Raw genomic sequence first — 22,711 nt, 5'->3', positions numbered from 1 at the left:
CTTTGGTGTATGGAACCATTTGGTCCATCTGGTCTACCCAGTTTTCCTGATGTAGAGATTCAGACCTTAATCAGTCTTTGGTCTTTCCCCATACATGTTTAAATTGTTAGGTTTTAGTTAGATATCCCTTTAATATACTATCTGTACAAATAATACTCACATTACATAATAAAAAATGGGAAAACCCATGATATCTCATGGTCTGACCAGCACAGAAATGTAGAAACCTCGGTTGACGTGACTCATCTTGGAAATTAGCATTGTCAATCAAAGTTCTTCAAATGTTTTCGTATTGCCAACATTCAAACAGTGAAACATGACGGTGACTGACAGCTTTATGCACTAAGCACTTCTGTGAGTTTTAGTGAGCTAACTTCTGTCATACGGTGTCCCAAATCATTAAAAAGGACATCTGCTCGGTGGACAAAGTGTAGTGTGGTTTGTGAATAACAATATACCTGAGTGACTAATGAAATGACTTATTATACTGAGCCTTTCGATGCTAATTCCTAAAACCAGAGACACGTATCAGAGAATAACTTTTCCTTCCATCCAGGGCAAATATGATTGATGGAAGACTGAGGATGTGCGGCTGAATTGTGTCTCAAATGAATTTCACAGTTCCATGCAAACATGCTCTTTCATTTTCTTCTGGGCTCCGAATGTGACAGTTCTTTAAACACGACAATTAATTCAACAAATGTAGAAAGTTCTCATTAAAGTTGTCATGTTAATGAATTAAATATGGATTCTAATTAGCATATTGTCACTAGCAGCTGACACATTTCAATGAAAGATTTTTGTACTAAATTTCCTAGAAGACGGCGATTTGCTTAGTAGAACCTTTAGTGTAATGCTACTCTTGATATTCTTAAATGTTCTATATATAACATTAAATATATATTTTTGCAAAATACCTTCATGTTCGAATGGGATGCACGATTCAGTTAACAGGTTTGTTCACTTATCAATATCTAGAACTTTTTAAAAGTTTATTGTGCTAAAAAAAAATCAAACATTTGACTTTTATAGTCTGAGAAGACTATATAATGAGCCTTCACAAAACAATACTATTGCATCTTAAAGAAATCAGCCTGCCAAGAGCCAACTTTTCAATCAAAAGCAGTATTTGGCCAGTTCCGACTTCCATCAGGTTGTGTTATGTATATAAAATATGTCATTACTTTATGTAATAACATAATAACTATGGTTGGGTTTGTAGCTGCATTGAGCAATAAACTCAGCAATCCCCTGTAGGTGCTGATATCAAGAAAAAAGATCATTGGGGTCCTAGCCTTTCTATATACACACACCCCACTGTATATATTTGAGATAGTTTTAATAAAAATTCAAAGAACGTATGCATTAAATGATATTGGAACCACAAAGGAAAGGCCAGACTTTAATGGAAAGCTCAATATAATGATAACATTTCACACAGTAAAGAATAATTAAACAAGCTAATTAATGAAAATATTACCTTATGTCCCGTCTCGTAAATCAACACCTCAACCAGTCAAACCAGTTAAAAAAATCAGCCCACAGAACCTCTGAATTATAAACATTTTGGACTCACCTGTTTATACGTGAAGTTTCTATGTTCACAACGGTAAATTGTTAAGAACTTTGTTAGTCCAGTGGTATTCATGTAGAGGAAAAAGCAGGCAGTAATCTAGGTTAGTTGGAAATTAATTAGGTCACTGGGAGAAGATTGTGGAGAATGGCAATAGATTAATGGCATATTAAATTAAATAATTGCACATGAGCATTAAACAACAAAATATTTAGTTATGGGTTAAATTTGTCTAGTTACAAGGGTGAACTCAAATCAAATGTAGAAAATCTTCTGTAAAGTTTTTGTAATGTGATGGGAATCCAATATTTTGTCCAGTGTCTTTGATACTGAAACTTTTAATCATTTTGATGTCAAATGTCTGTCTCACTTGGTTATCTTTAAAGCTCCATTCGAGTTCTTTTGATTGGTTGAGATATACAAGATATACAAGCATATATGGTGTATGAATAATGCCTTGTTTGGTGTGGGTTGGGTGGAAATTTTAGCTGTAAAAGATAGCTCTACCTTTCCCTCACCCCTTACTTGTTCCAATAAGGCATATTGTATTTGTTTAGCTTCTCATAACTAGCGTCTGTTATCTATTCACAGGTTCTGTCCCTGGGAGCTGATGTCTTACCAGAATACAAACTCCAGGCACCTCGTATCAACAAGTTTACTATATTGCACTATAGCCCTTTTAAAGCAGTATGGGACTGGTTAATTTTGTTACTTGTTATTTATACGGCCATCTTCACCCCTTACTCAGCTGCCTTTTTACTCAATGACAGAGAAGAAGAGAAAAGACGCGAATGTGGATATTCCTGCAACCCCCTGAATGTTGTTGACTTAATTGTAGATATTATGTTTCTTATTGATATTCTCATAAACTTCCGAACCACTTACGTAAATCAGAATGAAGAAGTCGTCAGCGATCCCGCGAGGATCGCAATTCACTACTTTAAAGGCTGGTTCCTGATTGACATGGTCGCAGCAATACCCTTTGATCTTCTTATTTTTGGATCTGGCTCAGACGAGGTGGGTGCTTTTCCAGGTATTATTTATTATTTTTACATTTTATTTTTCCAGTTCCTTGTAGGATTCCATATTTAATTTTGTGTCTTTTATCAAAACTTTATTATCATTAAGTTGATACCAGTTCCCACTTTTATTTGCTTGTAAAAGAATATTAATTTATTAATTTATACACAAGAAAATACAATATTAAAGTTCTGGTCCAAAGATCTATATTGTTTTTTTAACAAGATGTGTGTAGCTTTACATTTACTAACATTGCTCCAGAATGGACCAAGTTCTGCCGTTATAAATATAATTTTTCATGTTCCTTTATCATCAGCCAATGATAATGAACAGATGTAATATATGATTTTATTTTGGAGGCTGAATTGTTAGTGTTAAAAATGACTCAGTTACCTGGCTGTATAATCTCATAGAAGAGGATCTGTTAATAAACTTATAACAGTAAGCATCATGTACTAAGCATCTTGATTAAGCAATTGACTTACGTTTGTGAGTTTATGATCCCTGCATTCTACTGGGTTGCACTTTATGTAGATGGTAAAGAAAAAAATACAGAATCTAAGTCATTTCTGTAAAAAAGATGGGCTTTGTTTTCTGACGGCATGAATACCGTTGCTTAACAGTTATCTGGGTCAGAGTGGTGAAGGTGAACTGATAGTACCAGGTGTGAAAAGCTACTGTAGTCAATCTATTTCCAAGTAGGCTCCACAAACCTCAGATTCTTGATTCTTCAGATACAATTTGCGATCTGAGATCATCTCATGTTCTCAAATTGTAGAATGCTTAACTGGTCAAGAATTCATGTTAACGATACAAATTACACTGTTTGCTGGATCGTAACCGTTTTGCTGAATGAAGCATCACAAAATGCCAATAGAGCAAGCTACTAGAAAAAAAAGATGTAATTCCCGAAGCTCTGTTAATAAAAAAAATGGATATCTGTTTATTAATGGAAACTAAATTAATATTATGCGTAGATCTGTTTCCTAAAATGATTAAAGAAACCTGAGGCTGGACCAAAGGCAACTGTTCCTATAACTGATTATGCAAAGCGATAATTATTTTAAGGTTGGTTGTAAATCATGAAATGAATATGTCTCGAGGGTGGATTTCTGGCTGTATGACAGGGTATAATTATAGGACAAATCTGTATTTGATTTACTTTGTAGCTGATGTGCTTAACATTCAGAATTTGAAATAATATGCATATTCAATAGAAAAATAACCATTTTAATTTAAAAAAATAATAATAATGTTTTCTGCCTATGGAAAATGCTGAAGGAATTTCAATATTTCCTGCCTGGAACATTTTCATAGTTAAGATCTTAAACATACTTAATGACATCACACAAATATAACATTAAAATAAAATTTTACATTAGGGCATCTTGGGTTCACCATCAAACAGTCCAAAAACGGATAACAAGATTTCGGGTCTATAATCTAAATTTCCAACAGGGTCTCCTTTCATAGGGAGAGACGAAGGGAAAAGCAAAGTTAGAGCATGGAGAAGGAAAGAGGGTAACGGGGGGGGGGGTCAATGGGATTAAAGATGAAAGAGGGGCAAGATTGTGCCCGTCTCAACTAGATGAAATTGACCCAGTTGTGAATGAGAAACATTTGTAGCCAGTAAGGAAGGGTTTGTGCGGGGTGGCTAAAGTAGAATAGGTAGGTAGTGAAGCTGTACTAGAACATAAATAGAATGCAAAGACTAATAATAAGATTAACATCGACCCAATGAGTAGATCCAAAAAATAAACTATTTCTGTGACCAATAAGGCAGGACCTCTTAATAGGGAATTAGTGTAAGACCACGTGTTTAGCAGCCGTGGGGTATATGGCTTGAGATGGTCTGTAAAGTGAAGGTTAATGTAATAATGCTGTGGTTCTATCTTTAACTCCAACAACATTCAGAATTTTCACCATAGTTAATATAGAAACACTGTGGTAGAACGCTGATGAGATGTATGCCGTAAATCTGTTTAAAGAATATACAATAATTTATATAACATTCTTGTTTCTGGCGTTTTAATGAGATATTATGATTACCAAAAACAGCTAACAGAACAAGAACCCTACAACGTTATTACTGTTCCTTCGTATCTTCGATGCCAACTCCCATGAGATTGGCTCTTCCTTCATCGTTAGAACTGAAATATTCTAGTAACTAAAATGTAGACACAGGAACAATCTTCACAACATGAACAAAATGCTTCTAGTGAATAACCTGACACAAGCAAAAAATGCTTCCATCTTGTGGGTCCTTGTTTCTTGTCAAGATTGACAAAGATAGTCTAAAATGTCTGTATTCGATGGCACAATAAAAGGTCATGGAAATTATGGAGTCCATTGTGTTACGATTTCTTTCCCTGTGTCTGCATGTTTTGTAGTCTCTTAGAAGGTGTTGTACTTTCTATAAAAACAACCTTGTATTTTAATATTAGCCTGTGTCATGTTGTAAGGTGAAGCTGTTTAGGCAGTAGTGAATAATTGTAGATGCTGGGGAACTGATATAATTGTGAAACATGTTAAAGATAGATGTGTGGAGGTAAAATTAGCAGGGATTATTCCTGGTGGAAAACAATTTAATCAGAAGGCTAATTAAGATGACATTTGCGGTCTTGATTAGGAACAGCCATCTTCTTCCCTGCTGGGAGTCCAACAGAAAACTCTGCCATTTAATTCCGGGGAGGTTCATGCATGGGCACCATGGATGCAACATGTATGAATAATAAAAAACTTTCACTTTTAAATTACATTTTTCAGTCTTTAGATTAATTTATTAATGACATCTATATTACGTCTTATACGAATGGTTAAAACAAAATAATTCATCCTTCTTAGGATATGTCAGCTGTAAGTTCTGTTATTCAAACGTATGCTTATTGGACTAGCTGAGTAGCAATGAGGTGAAAGAAATATAACCCAGCCACTTCAATTATACATTGTGTAGGGCCGCTCCCAACATTATTATTCGGCCGGAAAGGCGTAGTCCGCCTTCTACAATGATCGTCGCCTAAAACCTTACAAACTGCTGTGTACAGCATATAGATACATATGTTCTTCACTTTCAAAACCCATCTTGAATTTATGCCCGAAAGGTTAATGTTCCATTAATTGCTTCCTTGCAGACTTTGTAAATTGCATTGTTTTTCATTTTTCTCCTTAACCAGCGTTTGAACAAAATATACACGCATGACCCTTACCCCCTTTCCTCATTCTCTGGCATGATGTGAATTAGGACATGCAAAAGCAGCAAGAGTTCTAGAATGTCAGCTAAATGTTAGTGCTAAATATGCACACTACGGCATTTACCCTATCATTAAAAAATGGAAATCCTTTTTTTTGTTCTGCCTAGAAATTGGTCGATTAAAAACATCAGTTTTGCTTTTTATAGCTGTGAAGAATAATTTAACACAGGTTCTTCGGGCACTAAGAGTGTAACAAATGTAAAAAAAAAAGAAAATTGTGCATTTATTAGGCAACATTTTTAACCAAAAAAAATTTAAGAAAAGGGTATTTGTTGGATGTCAAATATTTAATATTTGTGTTTTTCTAGTAATGGTTCAATATTGACATCTGTTAAATTTTGGAGAATGTCATTCTTTTAGTTCTATGGAGATGTTTGAAATGTTGAGCCTTATGATGAATAAATACTGGTTTATTTGCGGTGAAATGAGAAATACATAATCTTGCCACAATGGGGGGGAGGGGCAGAATTCCTTTTTCTGGTATACAGTAATAACTGTATGTATTTATTTTACAGACTACCACGCTTATTGGACTCCTGAAGACCGCAAGGTTACTACGGCTTGTAAGAGTCGCAAGGAAGTTGGACAGATATTCAGAATATGGTGCTGCTGTTCTTATGCTGCTAATGTGCATCTTCGCACTAATCGCTCACTGGCTCGCTTGCATTTGGTACGCGATTGGCAATGTAGAACGGCCTTACTTAATTCATAAGATTAGCTGGTTGGATGCATTGGGAGATCAGATAAAGAAACCTTACAATTACAGTGATCCCAGTTCTGGACCTTCCATCAAGGACAAATATGTCACGGCACTTTACTTCACCTTCAGCAGCCTCACAAGCGTTGGTTTTGGAAATGTATCCCCCAACACCAACTCCGAAAAAATCTTCTCCATTTGTGTCATGTTGATTGGCTGTAAGTAGATCATCGGCATTCTATGTTTTATGTGCTCTTTATCCAGATAAACTAATACATTCAATCTTTTTCGCGACACTAATAACTTGTTAATTATGAGAAAACTTGTTTCTGGATCAACTGGATAGAAAGGTGATTGTGATGACCCAAAGTCCATTTCCATCAGTACAGTCCTAGCTCCATAATGTCCATTAAATTAAGTTATAGATTACAGATGGATTGCCGAAATGATGGTTTATTCATTAAACTAAGGGTTTTTTTTATGAAAGCTGAACATTTCAACTCCCTAATTTCACTATTTAATATTAAAGGCTAACTCTAGTAGGTTCTCCTGCAGGACGGGCTGAGCTAGATAATGCGTTATTACAACGGTGAGATGATATCTTTGGGATATAGAATATCTTTAAAAAAGGTTTCACTTCATCTTTTCTCAGCCTTACTAAGTTATTCAGAAGTTAGTCACTGAATGATTTCTCTTCCTTTGCGAGCTCATAAGCGATTATTTTTCCCCGATGTTCGACTTTATTTACCTTTAAATCAATGAATAACGTTTGATGAATTACCTTCTAGAAGCAAATTGAACTGTTACCTTATTATTATTATAAACACAGTTAATTCTTTAGTTCACTCTAAAAAATGGTTGATCTGGAAGCAATTTGTATTGTATACTTCGTCATTGGTTGTATTTCATGTGCTTCCCATGGTATCCAGCCTTGATAATTGTATATTAAGCTAAAGACGTTGATCTATAATTTCCTCCACCGAGTCCTCTAAACCAAGTGCTAATTAGGTCAGGGAGCCTTACAAGGTCTGGGTGTCAGCGGCAGCATCTCGCAATGATAAACCATAGTGGAGGGATCATTTGTATGATCTATCAGGGGAGTGTCATATATGCATCACAAAAAAATTACTATTAATTAGAAAAAAAAATGTTATATAATAACGATAAATCCCAGATATAACCTGATAGGATTGTAATTTTTTTTACACGACATAAACTGGTTTATTCTAGACAAATAAATGCATTGATGAAAATCGTAAAATTTTAACTATTGATTACTGTGTTTTTTTTTATTTTCTTTTTTTAATCCAGCATTAATGTATGCAAGTATTTTTGGAAATGTATCTGCAATAATCCAAAGATTATATTCAGGAACCGCACGGTACCACATGCAAATGCTTAGAGTGAAAGAATTCATAAGATTCCATCAAATTCCTAATCCTTTACGTCAGAGGTTAGAAGAGTATTTTCAACACGCGTGGACTTACACCAACGGAATTGACATGAATATGGTATGACACCTACTTTTTAATGCATACAGTCAACAGTATTGTGTGTTGTGTAAACACTGTAGGGTAGAATAGCATACAACATATGTGCACGTGAGAGAAATATGAAAATAACTATTTTAAATATTTTTTTAGTGCTGTGGTATATGGTGGCTCTTTATAAATCAATACATTATAATAATAAATAATAATACGGAACACGGATATACCGTATTTCCCCAAGTATAAGACGCTCCCTTGTAAAAGACGCACCCCTATTTTGGGAGGCCGAAATTAAAAAAAAATATAAATATATTACATAAAGTTATTGTGCTGGCTGCCTGGGCATGATATGAGTGTGATTGATGTTAGCTGCTAGGAACTGTTAGCAATCACACTCCTATCATGCCACCACTGTATAAGACGCACCCGATTTTTAGACCCCAAATTTTTCTAAAAAAGGGGCGTCATATACATGGGGAAATACGGTAATTTGCTACACAAACCTTATATGTAGATGCCAATATGTTTTTGTGTGCTGTAACCTTAGATATACTGGGAACTTGCAATGTGCTAAAATGCATTCTCTGTTTTGTTTTTTTTCTCTCATACTGATTTAACCTTGAAGTGTCATTGAAAAGAATGTACCAAATAATACATGAGTCTGGATAAGTCATACATCAAACTGGAATCTAGATAGATACTGTAGCGATAATATAATCATCAGAAACAGGACATCATCTTTCCTTGCTACTATTTCAAAGGGCAGCAACCTTGTTTTTTGAAGTCATAAATCTCATGAGCTTTGAATCAGCAGAAGCAACAGCACAGTAAAAGTTCAGCTTTGATGGTTATAATACCATTCCGCTGTTATATTCTTTGCAGATCTAGGACAATGTGCTACCCTGTACATGTCATCATGTCAGTGTCTTCAAAAACAAACACCTAATCAGATGATTTTAAATGTGTAATGCATTTAACTATATCTATATATATCTCTATATATCTATATATATATAAACTGTATACTATATGACCAAAAATAAATGAAAACCTGACCATCACACCTATATGAACCTGTTGGGCATCCCATTCCAAAACCATAGGCATTAATATGGAGTTGGAGATATATATATATATCCCCTTGGAGATATAACAACTTCTACTTTTCAGGGAAGGCTTTCCACAGGATTTTGGAGAGTTTTGGTGGGACATTTATCCAATAAAGCATTTGTGAGGTGAGGTACTGATGTTGGACTAGAAGGCCTGGCTTGTAATCTCCGTTCCAGTTCAATCCAAAGGTGTTCGATGGGGTTGAGGTCAGGGCTCTGTGCGGGCCAGACAAGTCCTTGCTTTCTACGCTGGTATAAAAAAGGGCCTTCCCCAAGCTGTTCCCACAAAATTGGAAGCATAGCTTTGTCCAAAATGTCTTTTTATGCTGTAGCATTAACATTACCCTTTACTAGAACTAAGGTTTCCAACCCCTGAAAAATAACCCCAGGCTCTTATCTATCCTCCACTAAATGTCTCCTAACATCCACCAAACCGAGATTCGCCCATCAGACTTCTAGATAGTGAAGCTGAATTCATCACTCCAGAGGCCAGTGGAGGTGTGCTTCACACTCCTGTGCATAGTGATCTTAGTGAATAGTATATACAACTGCTCAGCCATGGAAAGCCATTTTATGAAGCTCCCGACACACAGGGCAGAGATTTCACGAACAGACTGAACTCTTTAGTAAGGCCAATTCTACTTCTAATGATTGTCTATGGAGATGGCTGCCTATAGGCTTGATACTATACACCTGTTAGCAATGTGTGTGACTGAAACACCTAAACTCAATAATTTGGAGGGGTGTCCACATACATTTGGTCATATAGTATATATGGATATACTGTATATATACAGCACTGTGCAAAAGTTTAGGCAGGTATGAAAAAAAATGCTGTCAAGTATGAATGCTTCCAAAAACAGTATGTTAATCAAAAATGTTAATAGTTTATGTTTTTCATTTAACCAAACGAAAAGTGAGTAAACAGAAGAAAAATTTAAATCAAATAAATATTTGATGTGATCCCCCTTTGCCTTCAAAACAGAACTTTAATTACATACATATATAAATATATATATATTGGTATATAGATTATATATATATATATATATATTTTTTTTTATTTAATTGGCCAGCATGCATGTTACATTTCCTAATACACTGTAGATACGTGTGATTATTTTGTTATTAATGATATGATTTTATAATGTACTTATGACAAATTTATCTCTTTTGTGCCTGCCTCAAACCTTAATTCATGGAATCTCCACACCCGCGGGTAAGAACAGGAGGTATTTTAAACAAAATTTTCCTTATGCTATATTAAAAATAGTTTATTTTAATACCAGGCTTTTCAGATTTTCTCATTGCATGACTTCATTGAAAATCTGAAATTTAGATAAAAATTTTTATAGACTGATTTAGTAAATAAATATAAATGTGGTGCAGATATGTAGAGAATACTTAGTATTGCTAATGTATGTACCTAAAGGTGCTGTTCCACCAAAACATTGGGAAAGAGCTCTAGCTTATTAAAAAATAAAAAGTCAAACTTTCAGGCAATTTGCCCTTATTTCAATAGTTTTAACACAAGAATTACAGAGATGCTTTAATATATTTTTCTGATTTCCACTCAACACATTGTTTGAGTCTAGAGTTACATGAGTACAGGTTATATTTATAAAGCCCAGAAAAATAAATTAATGACATCTGCCATCAATCATTTTAATCTAATTTTGTATTTATCTGACAATTTGGATGTGTCGGGTTTCTTTCTTATTGAAGAGACTAAAAATGTATCTCATTTGCCTAAAATATATACCGTATTTGCTCGATTATAAGACGAGGTTTTTTTCAGAGCAAATTCTCTGAAAAATACCCCTCGTCTTATAGTCGGGTCGTCTTATAATCAGACCTCAAAGTCTAACTATGTCTCAGCCCCCCCACCCCACTTACCGGTACTTCAGAGTCCCCGGTGTGCAGCTGTCATGTAGCTGGGGAACTCTGATCTTTGACAGCCGGGGAATGTCTGCGCGATGCACGCAGACAACCCCCGCTGCTAGCCACGCCTCCTTCCGGCTGCAGCGTGAGTCTACATGCTGCCCCAGCTACATGACAGGAGACTCAGAAGTACCGGTAAGTGGGGGGGGCGGCGGGGGGGAGTGTTAAATGGAGGGCATAAGGCATTTCTGGAGGCAGGGTGCTCTGTGAAATGCCTTTCACAGAGCACCCTGTGCCACTCTGCCTCCAGAAATGCCTTTTTAACCCTCTATATGCCACTCTGCCTCCTGAAATGCCTTAAACCTCCCTATATGCCACTCTTCCCCATAATATGCCTTTTAACCCTCTAAGTGCCAGAGTGGCATATAGGGTTAAAAGGCATATCATGGGGCACAGTGGCATATAGGGTTAAAAGGCATATCATGGGGCACAGTGGCATTTAGAGGGTTAAAAGGCATATCATGGGGCACAGTGGCATATAGGGGGTATAAGGCATTTCTGGGGCAGATGTGCATAACTGGGGGGCAGGTTGGAAAATAGAAGGAAATAAAACCAAAATATTTTTCTCAATCATAGCTTTTATTAAAAAAATAGTTTAAATGAATTAACATTTACTGGTAAAACTTTTTTCCTATAGGGTCGTCTTATATTCAGGCTTTTTCTTTTTTTCCTAAATTAATATTAAGATTTGGGGGGTCGTCTTATAATCAGGGTCGTCTTATAATCGAGCAAATACGGTGTGTGTGTGTGTATATATATATATATATATATATATATATATATATATATATATATATATATATATATAAATGACACACATATAAAGGAGCATTTTAGTATATACCTGTCAAGGAATTTTGCCGAAATTATATTGGAAACCCTAAAATTCAAAGAATTTTCAACCCCCAAAATATTTTACTTTTCATTTATTCTATGCATATGCACCACAGTACGGATGATAATTATACTTTCATACATTGTGTAGAAGTCATATATTATTATATAAAATATTATTTCCTTTTAATCAATGATTTTTGGTGAAATCATGTAGTGCATGTCTATATAACAGCATTCCAACCATCGTGCATTAAACAGTGATTTGCATGCAACTTTCAATATTTCCCTATGCATGAAATACCAATATTTGCAATAGCTACGTGGAACATGGAAATACTTATTTTTACAAGGTTTGATTATCAGGGTCTTTTGATTAGCACTAACAGAGATAGTATCTTCCAAAAATATTCAGAAAATAAAATTACTGCCACGTGGTGTCGACACATTGCGGTGTAGACTGTTCCTAAAAAAACTGGGGGCTATTCATTTAAAAATAATGGTGCAGTGTTTGAAAAGTAGCCCAATCATCATAGCAACCTGGTGGTGGGATTATTCCGTTGTTTTCTGTGGTGATAAGAATACTTTCAAATTTTGCAACAGATTAACATCTAATACAAATCCAAACTTGTTTTTTTTTTAATTCATACGTAACTACCTAACTAGAAACATATTTATATTCAGATGTACAGTTTTAGATTACTTTCTGTCCAGTATTTGATATTATAACAAGATTGACAAGGTTTCACTTTGTAGGGGGTAACTCTTCACCCGTACATTGTGGTAGCCAATTGGCTGGGAAATGTATGAGTGAAGTTGTATATAATCTAAAGTAACCATAATAAACCAGCATAGAGATGAAAAATACAAAACATGGCTGCTGGGTGGGCTGCGGTCACATGCGCATACATCCACCACAATCCCCCTGCTATGTCGCACGCAGAATTCTGAGATTGAAAAGATGGCTTTCTGGCCACTGTACCCTGGCAGCCATATTGGAATGCCCCAGGTAACAGCATCATGCAGGTAAGTATACTTCTATGCAACAAATACATAAATTTACTAGCGATTTCACTAGCACAGTGTATACGTAATGTGTCATACTTACTTGCAGTGGATGATAGGCCACTTTAAATGATTTTTACATGTAGATTATGGTACCACTGAAGTGCAGAATTATAGCAACATTTTACTTCTACTGAACAACTAAGCTGTGTCCTGGCTTGGCATGGTTTCATTGAGTTGCACCCAAGCTGTGTTTTGTACCACGCCACCACATATCATGTGATATAAGCCAAACTGGTGAACTGATAGCAATGTATAGCAGGGGCAGGCCAAATGTCACTATGGATAACATGACACCCCCATGCCTTGCCGTCTATGTGGTTATGCCACTTCATTACAAATACAGATAAAACCAAAGACACAGAAATTAAATCCAGTGTAAAAGCATATTTTTGGCTAAACAAAAGAAAATGTAATTATGAATGTCATATTTTACTAAACATTGGAGCACATTATATTCAGCATTTTGTAAAGCCATTGAAATTGTAGATATTGTGGAATCCTTATATAATTAGCTATTGTTCGGAATGCATTTTTATTGTAACGCTGTACAAATTACCAGGAAAAATCCTTCTACTACGACAGAAGTGATAAAGCACAGTGAGAATGAGGCTTCGAATTGTACAAAAAAAATGCATGTTGATCTAGACCTTCTGCATGCAAACACACATTTTTAATTGATGACCATGGAACAGTAAAATAAAGATGAGAGTCGGAGACATGGAATGGTGATGAGGTGGGGTGCATGAAGATATTGAAGAGGTATGTGGGCCAGGAGGGGTGTTGAACTAGTCCTCCTCCTAAAGACTGTGCATAATAAAATAATCCATGAACAGGTTATAGGTAAGTCTGTGGTGGAAAGCAGCCTTCTCCTTTCTGAAGGCCAGGTGGTTTCTGGCAAACCACAAAATGCCCTTTACGCTATACATTGAGTACAAAGAGTGCTTGTTCCTTGGAAAAGTCTATCAAGTACCAAATGATAAGACAGGTGCTTTCAGAGATCCCAGCAAATCTTGTGCAAAGCATCAGTTTCACAACAAGTGAAGGGATGTCTCCTCTGCCATTAGACACTTTTAGGGCCTCCTCATATGCCAAGATGTTCTTAGGAGAGCTCTCCCTGAATGGCCATTCATGCAATGCCATTATGTCTGTTGGTCACCCTGCTTAATGCCACATTTCTTAAGACTGTTATTGCTTTGGTAGCATGGAGCTCTGAAATAATCTCAATAGTGTCCTTGGATCTGAACTTGTGTATAGTACAGGGAGTCCACTGCCTCAGTTTAACTCTCTTCAGTCGGTGCTCCCTCACCACTTACATTCATTGAGAAATCCAAAACACATACATTTCTACTTTTTTTTCTCCTGGTCCTTTTTTTCCACTTAGGACCTTTTTTTCTAAAAAGTTCAGTATGTTGAGTGGGTGTAGTACCCTATAAAGTGCATATAAAGAGCAGAAATAATGTTGATAAACTATACTTTGTAAATAAAATATACTACTGACCTGAAAAGTTTCAGTAAAGCCCTGTCCCCAGGCCACTTCCAAAACAAGAGTGTCCCTCCGACCATTTCAGATGTTGCAAGGAATGGCACAGAGAACATGCTTTGATGAAATTCCGTAAATTAAGGTGACATTTTCTTTATCTTAATGAGGTTTATGTAAGTGTCATAAAGACAAATTGCTTCCTGAATAAAATAACTACAATGTTAATGTTACATACGTAATTATTTATCCATGCATAGCAACATATAAATAGAAGCTTCTTGAGACATTATTCTTTTTTATTGTAGTTAATTGGTAGTCTACATTAATCTTTTAGTTCTGAAAGGCTGTTTTTATTGTTTAAATACATGTAATAAGAGAGTGTGCTAATTGCCAGCATAATTTAAGAACTCTAGGAAAGAAGGCATTTTAAAATATTCAGTAATCTGTGCTAAAGAACTATATGTATCTATACTGTATATATGTGGGTATATACGTATGTATAAATATATATATATATATATATATATTAAACCTAGTTGCGTGTTGTATACTTAATGTCTTTATTATTAGTATATATACTGACCTTACTTATAAGGGTAGTGAAGAAAATTAACAACCCCAGATATATGGTGGGCTAAGATGGTCAATTTCCATGAGCAACAATTTCCATGGTCAAAAGCATAGAAGCAAACACATAAATATCAATACACTAAATTACACTAAACATCATAATTGATAAAGAAACAATAAAAGTTATCAATTCTTTTGATACATAACAATGTATGATGGCTTGCAGTTCCTATACCTGATTATGAATCATACAATTAACACAACCTTCATTGGCAGGTGCTACACATGGGCACTTCTCCTACTTATCACTGCCAAATACTGAGCACCCGAATGCTCCAGTTGGTGGAATTTCCCATCTAAATATTCCTGTTGCTTACTGTGTAAAGGTGGAATATTAAGGATTGCAAACGATCTGGAGTGTAATAGCCCCCATTTTAATCTCTCTAGGCATACATCTATGAATTAGTATTAGTAGTAAAACATTAGTGCCCTATTTTCTTTACTTTTAATGTTTTTATTCACAAAGAAATTCCTCAATGGGTTCTCATAGATCAATGAACAGTAACATCTTTTCACGTCTAATGCTTTATTTATAATGCACACCTTCAACTCTTCATGCTTTAGGAAAAAATGTAAAAACGATTTGGCATGTTAACCTGTCTAGCAGGCCAGGCCTGGACAGGCTATCTGGCACAGCAAGCACATGCCTCATGTAGGGCCACATACAGCAGCTCCAGCAGCTGATCTGGTCTAAAGGTAGGCTAGATACGTGCGGCCACAAGTACGTCATTTGGGGGGGCGCTAGCTTTAAAGTGCTAGGGCCCCCTAGTCATGCCCAGTCTGGTCCTATGGCCAGCATGTCATTAGTATGGATGGTTACTGACTGGGTTCAGTCCTAATCCCTGGACATTGGGAGTATGCAAATGGTGCAAGACCCAGAGATGCCAGAAAATAAACTGAAAGGATGGGATAAGAGATATAACAAACATGTTTTATATCCTCTTTAAAAGTATGTCCTCATCTGATCATAAACATTTGTTGAGATCAAGATTGCAGCCAAGATGCAAATTTGATATACTTAGGATACTGTTTTGTTTTTATCCAGTTACCATGGTAACAAGTGAAATAGTCAAAGTAGCAAGGCTAGCGTACGTTTAAATATCATTACCAGATTGGTATCCTTAGTTACAGAAATGTCCTTGCTGTTTTTGGAATTGTGAGTTAATCATTTTTTTTTGCCACTGTGTCAAAAAAAAAAGATGTCCGTAATCCAATAGAGGTAAGGCCACTGTGTGAACCAGATCCCAATCATCTCCAGATATGCAGTGTGGGGATATGTAGGCCCCAGGCCTTGGCTGGTGTCACAAATTTCAACCCACCCCTTTGGCTGCCATTATAAAAATGATCTTTTGGCTCTGGGTGAAGATTAAAACAAGAGAAAATGTAATAAATGTCCAATGCTCATACACTTACATGCAGCCTTCAACCCACACCCAGTGCAAACAATAGAGCAGACATCTCTGAGGGCTCAAAAAGCATCTCAGGCTTCATACGTCAAGATGAGTGGATTAAGCGACCCCTCTATCTCAGGGACAGTGACTGAGTGAGTGTGTTTATTGAGACATGATCATAAGCTTGGTGTGGGTGACCATGACATAACCCACAAGAAATGGTTCAGATCCATGTGGACCATGTCTAGATTACCTTATTAATTTTAGAGGATGCAAAAGTTGAAAGTTCATTTTTCAATGCAGTTAAACTGGTTTCAGATTTGCATCAAAAACTGCAAAGAGCTTTCTCTAACCCTACCACGCTGGCTGGTTTATGGCTTAGTACTGATGAGGGTCTTGCCCAGTCACAAAATGATGATAACAAAGTTTTAAGCACAAAGGTCAATAGAGAGAAGTAAGAGTTCATGCTCTTCGGACACTGGGAACTGTGTTCCAACCAATTGCCAGAGCTACAGACTTCATCAAGATCCTGGGAGTCTGTTTTGGAGGAGGGGGCACAGCCTTGAAAAGCTAGGAAGGTCAATTGAACAAGGCAAACCGATGATTGGAATGCAGAGCCTCAGGGACCTTATCGAGGGGGAAGTTCTGTGCAATTAAATTCTTCCTCTGCTGCAGTATGTGGCTGAGACGTTGGCCGCCTTAACCACATTGAGTCAATAAATCATCAGGATAGCCTTCATCTGGGGCTTCAAAATAGAGCACACAGTTGTATACAACAACCCTTCCAAGGGTAGCAAAGGAGTGGCCAATACAAATTGCTGAGTGCATCCTTTGTGCACACCTGTATGTGTAGGACTCAGAGAGACCTGAACTCTGTGTCTCGCTTTTAGTTACTCCACCTCTGAAGGAGCTACAAATGGGAAAGCTCCATCTATTACAACTGGCATACACCCTGGTTTTACCTGGACGTTAGCAGGTTTGTGAGGGAACAACTGGAGGGAGTTAAGCCAGACTTGTGGCACTCTAACGTGATCAGAGCCAAGGCCATTATGAAACAGATTCCAGGGCTTCTCAATGCCACAGCAGAAAATATTCAAACTAATGCGATATCGAGCAGGCTAACCAATAGACATAGGGGCATGACATGGATAGCTATTAAAGGAGGCCCTAAGGACATGTATCCATGTTAGGGGGCTGTGCAGATACAGACACTGCCCAGAGTGCATCACAGCAAGAGAGACTTCACTCCATTTGTTCTGGCAGTGTCCTTTTGCACAGGCGTTCTTGAGATTCCTGGAAAATATCTCAAAGACTGTGGAAAGGAAGTATCTCTCCTATCATTCAGTTTTGTATGGACTCTTTCCAGGAACTCACATGAATGGTGTCATTGAAGAATCTTGGCACTTAATGTGTTGTTTAAAGGATGCTTTGTGGTTTGCTAGGAACCACCGGACACTGAGTAGGAAACATGTCACTGTCCAAGACTATTGCAGACTATTGCAGGCTTGCTCAAGGGCTGTCTTGAGAGTCTTGAGGAGGCTGAGTAATCCTCAGTTCTGACTCGGTTCTTGATCCCCCTCAGTGTTTTGGAGCTTTTCTTTTCTCACATGTATTCACTTGATTTTAGCCAAGCTATGGGAGTAATGGGAGCTTTAGTCTAACAGTAGTAGTAGTTGCTGCCTAGCTGAGACTGATAAGAAGGTAGGAGTAACAAAAAACGTTAAATCCCCTTCTACATTTTTTGAATAGCACCATTATTATTTGTTGGCAAGGATTTTCTCCCGAGGCAGAAGTATCTGTTTTTATTAATTGCAATGTGGGGAACCTTATATACAGAGTGAAATGTAGGACATGGCATGTGAACCATTGAAGAGCCAATATGAAGACATACTAGAGCTTCATAGGTTATTCAAATGCATTATGTTGAACTTGAATCTGTCAGTTCACCTTATTTTTTTCTATTGAAATCAGACTGGGAAGCCTAGGCTGGATAAAACATCTAGTATGTCAAAGACATTTGCATCACGTATATTAAACCTAACACCAAAAGTGACATACCGGTATATTTAATCCATGGTCTGATTTTTATGAATAAATTGCATAATCCAGGTCATGCTCATTGAAAAATATTAGTAGTTTTTTACAATGGAGCCTTGTAAATGAACCACTGGAGCAGTGTATGATCAGCACGTCTAAATAGAGCTATGCATATAGATAGGAAGACATATAGATAGATCATAAATGCATCATCTATTACCCTTATTGTGTGTCCTTTGATTGTCCATCATATGAATACCAAATTACATCCTAACTTTTTTTCTTAAACATCCTCAGTTAAGATAAAAGTGTTTCTTTGTGCAGTTTGTTCTTCTCCCATTTCATTATCCTATCCTACTCATTACTCAGATGGTTTTAGTTAATTATTTTTGACTGGTTAGATTATCTAGCCTAGAAAGATTGATCTGAGTGCAAGTTTCCACCAAGTTGAGCCTCTGAGACGGGTTCTTACAGAACCTAATGGGGAATGAGCTTGAGAGATCTTTGGAAAAGTCTAATCCCTTGTGGGATAATTTGCACTTCATTGAGGTCTAACCCATCTCATCATTATATTACCCAAAACAAGTAATACAGTATATAGGGCATCCAATATATCCCCCAGGCATAAATTGTCGACTGCTTTCACCAGAAATGTTCCATAGGTAGGGACTGCGCATTTCTATTCTATTCTATTGTTTTAAATTATGATATTTTTAAGTAGCCCTGTTTACTGTGTGACCATTGTGACTAATGGTAAAAACACTCTCATTGATCTATATGTACTACACTAGCTAAAGCTTTTGGTTCGTTAACTGGTCAAATTTTTACGTAGACAGCTCTAACTAACAAGCTGTATAATCTCTTGAGGGAAAAAAGATTATTTATTATATGTTCTGAACAAGTTGGGTTGAAACAAATAACATAATAATGGATTTTTGAATATAATTGTACATCTGCTATTTTAAGGGATCTTTATCCACAATAATAAATAATAATTACACATACAACAATGTGTGGTCATCTGTCAAAAGTTCTAAATTTTTTAACATATTCATTTTTTGGTAGCTTGTTTTTAATGCTGCACAGTTAATGCAAATCTAAAATATGTTGAGTGCTACAATAATTAAAAAATATTAAAGCAAAAAAAAACCAAACTGCTTTAATGCTCACATTGAAAAATCAACACAAAGTTTATATTTAAACAACCAGTGTACTAGCCCAAGCAGCCTCACCAATGATGAATGCATATTACGGCACTAAGTAAGTACATTAATATGCATTTTTATTAGCGAAGAAAAAAAGAATACTAACCTTCTCAAGATACTACAGCTTTAGAACTGCGGGTACCATTTACCCTTTCTTGACTGATTACATCTTATACATTTAAGGGATAAATATGCCATTTAAACTCTCCCTGAAGCACATCCCATTTCTGCAAATTTAAAGATATGTTTTCAAAATTCAAACTCATTAATTTCCCTATAATATAAATTCATACCTCAAGGCACCCATTTGTATCGGAGTAAAAGTTCAAGAATAAAAATCTCATAAGATCATGTTCTAACAGTCTAGATATTACACGTTTATAGAGATTTGTATATTTTTTTCTCCCTGAAGCCCAAGGTGTCTTGTACTGCCCTTAACAATTGAAAAACTTGTGCTCCAAAGTTGTAAGGCCACAATAGAAGCTTCTGAGGCTGCACTCGTGATAGGGAGAGACTAAGGGAGCTTTGGATCGTCTAGGTCCTTCCTCTTCCGAAGAGGTGACCCACTGAAGTCTTCAGGTGGTGCCCCAAAAAACAAGGCCCACTCTCCCCCAGCAAAAAAACTTTTATCAGTAATTCCGTCAAAAACACTTGTGCCAAAAATTACTAAAATGTACCCCTCCACCCACCAGCCATGGGATAGAGCACATTAAGGTGAGGGAAACAAAATGAAAGGTGCAGGTAGAAGGGTGCAGATGCATTTGGTGCACTTATGAACCCAATCAATCAACCCAAGCAGAAAAGATACACAAGTTACATTACTTTTTGATTCCTTACCCGCTGTTTCATGGACTCCCTCATTTGCATGTACCTGGTATCTTATGCATAGCTATGTATAAAGTAGCTTACTTATGCAAAGACGGGATCCTGTATAGCATATGTGCATTTAATTTTGCTAAATCGAATATAAAATATAAAAACCCTATGTATAACATTCTATATTAATATTTGACGGTGATATAATTTTTATAGATTTTTATTGGTATAAGTTCTCATACTATGGGTGTGTTTGTCTTTTAGATGTTATTTAACCAAAATAAATGCATTGTTTGAGGCTATTACTGTATGTTTGTATTTATTTCCAGGTCTTAAAGGGTTTTCCAGAATGCCTACAAGCTGATATCTGTCTGCACCTCAACCAGACTTTGCTACAGAATTGCAAAGCCTTTCAAGGAGCAAGTAAAGGATGCCTGAGAGCCTTAGCTATGAAGTTTAAAACGACCCATGCGCCTCCGGGTGATACCCTTGTTCATTCGGGTGATATTCTCACTGCGCTCTATTTTCTGTCAAGAGGTTCTATTGAAATCCTTAAGGATGATATTGTTGTAGCTATTTTAGGTAAGTATATCTTATAACTGACTATTGTTTACATAGAGTTGATTGAAATGATCTACAAAGTCAACAGGTCTCACTAGGTTCTTCTTTTAAACGTCCTATTTAAAGCATTTCAAGAAATATGTTCCTGGAACTTTCCATCAATGCCACCATTGCGTTAATACCGATAATTTAGAAACTTGTTACAACCATGCATTTATATTTCCAATGTTACACTAATTATGTAATTCTTTAAAATTCATGGGAAGCATGAAACACCCTAGTTATGATGTCCTCAACAGTTGGTGGCTTTGCCAGTCTTCTACTAAAGTCCATGAAGAGAGAGTTAGGAGACTCACACCCTTAAACAACAGAGTCAATGATGCCAATGGTTGCCAAAGAGGATTTACATTGACATTTTCAGTTCTGTAAAATGTAATTTATTATTAGGTATGTTGCAGAGGGCTGCAAAATACTGCTAATGTGCCAATATTTCCTATGGTTTTTCATTTCATTTATCCATAGAGCTCTCTAATAACATATTAGACATACAGGCATTAGGGGACCTAGGTATCACGAATCTAGAAGACGTTTGCTATTTTGAGAAGCCCAGTTGCATTCTCACAGTTTAATTAGTTCCTTCGCACGTCTGGTGAAGTCATTCTGCAGTTTGGCAGACAGATCTTGGCTGAAGTCAACTTAGATAACATTTGATTGTTAATGCACTTAGGCAAACATTTCAAGAAACTTTAATGGTGTATAAATTAAATATATTCTATATAGTGAATAAAGAACACAAAAAAACAAATCCAAATTCTGTTACATAAAACTAATCCCCCTAAACTGCATTAGTCAGGTATTAATTATCATTTATAGAATTTTAGTCACAGTTATACCATGGCTTCTAAATAAATTGATGTTCCTCAAGCATTGTATTTAGCGTTATATGTTTAGTTTGAGAAAACAATGAAACTGAAAATGCTGGTATATTTATTTTCTTTCTTTTTACTTGTTTTACTTTAATTAATCTATTTTTTGACTGGAGAATAATTGATCAGGGAGAAGCAGTAGCTACAGCATTATAGCACTAAATTTCAGTAAGGTATTTGACAGTGACCCCCATAGAAGACTTGATAAATTGCATTGTTTGGGATTGGGTGTTAAAATGAATGGATAAGGCAATGGTTGAGTGACAGGAGAAAGAAGGGTGTAGTTAATGATGTATATTCAGAGGAAGGACCTGTTACTAGCGGGGTGCTAGTGCTAGGATCTGTATTGGGAACTGTGCTTTTTAATATTTTTATTAGCGATTTTACAAAAAGATTATAATGATAAGGTATATATCTTTTGCAAATGATACAAAGGTCTGCAACAGGGTAGGCACTCCTGGTGGAACAAGCCAAATGGCAAGTGATTTAAGTAAATTAGAAGAACGGTTGAGAATGTGGCAGCTGCAGTTTAATGTTGATAAGTGTAAAATAATGCACTTGGAACGTAAATATCCCAAGGCAGAATGTAACATCGTCAGTGACAACAGAAGTAGATCTCTGATCAGACCTCACCTGAGTATTGTGTACAGTTCTGGAGATCCAATTTCCAGAAGTATAGAGA

The 22,711-nt window shown here is 36.3% G+C and overlaps 1 protein-coding gene across 1 annotated transcript in view; it reads left to right on the top strand.

Moving 5' to 3' along the window:
* The window catches only part of LOC149285911 (voltage-gated inwardly rectifying potassium channel KCNH7-like), a 123,910-nt gene that overhangs the window by 88,129 nt on the left and 13,070 nt on the right, over positions 1–22,711 (top strand). Inside the window, exons 7-10 of the mRNA XM_089494636.1 lie at positions 2,165–2,590; positions 6,360–6,759; positions 7,853–8,052; positions 20,872–21,124. Of these exons, the coding sequence (XP_089350762.1) occupies positions 2,165–2,590; positions 6,360–6,759; positions 7,853–8,052; positions 20,872–21,124 (1,279 nt within the window). The remainder of the gene's footprint in view (positions 1–2,164; positions 2,591–6,359; positions 6,760–7,852; positions 8,053–20,871; positions 21,125–22,711) is intronic.

Source organism: Sceloporus occidentalis, unplaced genomic scaffold (genome assembly GCF_023333645.1).
Source record: "Sceloporus occidentalis isolate IW3139 unplaced genomic scaffold, rSceOcc1.0.p SCAF_74, whole genome shotgun sequence".
Taxonomy (NCBI): domain Eukaryota; kingdom Metazoa; phylum Chordata; class Lepidosauria; order Squamata; family Phrynosomatidae; genus Sceloporus; species Sceloporus occidentalis.
Note: the sequence above shows the minus strand (reverse complement) of the source record. Positions and strands in the feature narration are given on the sequence as shown.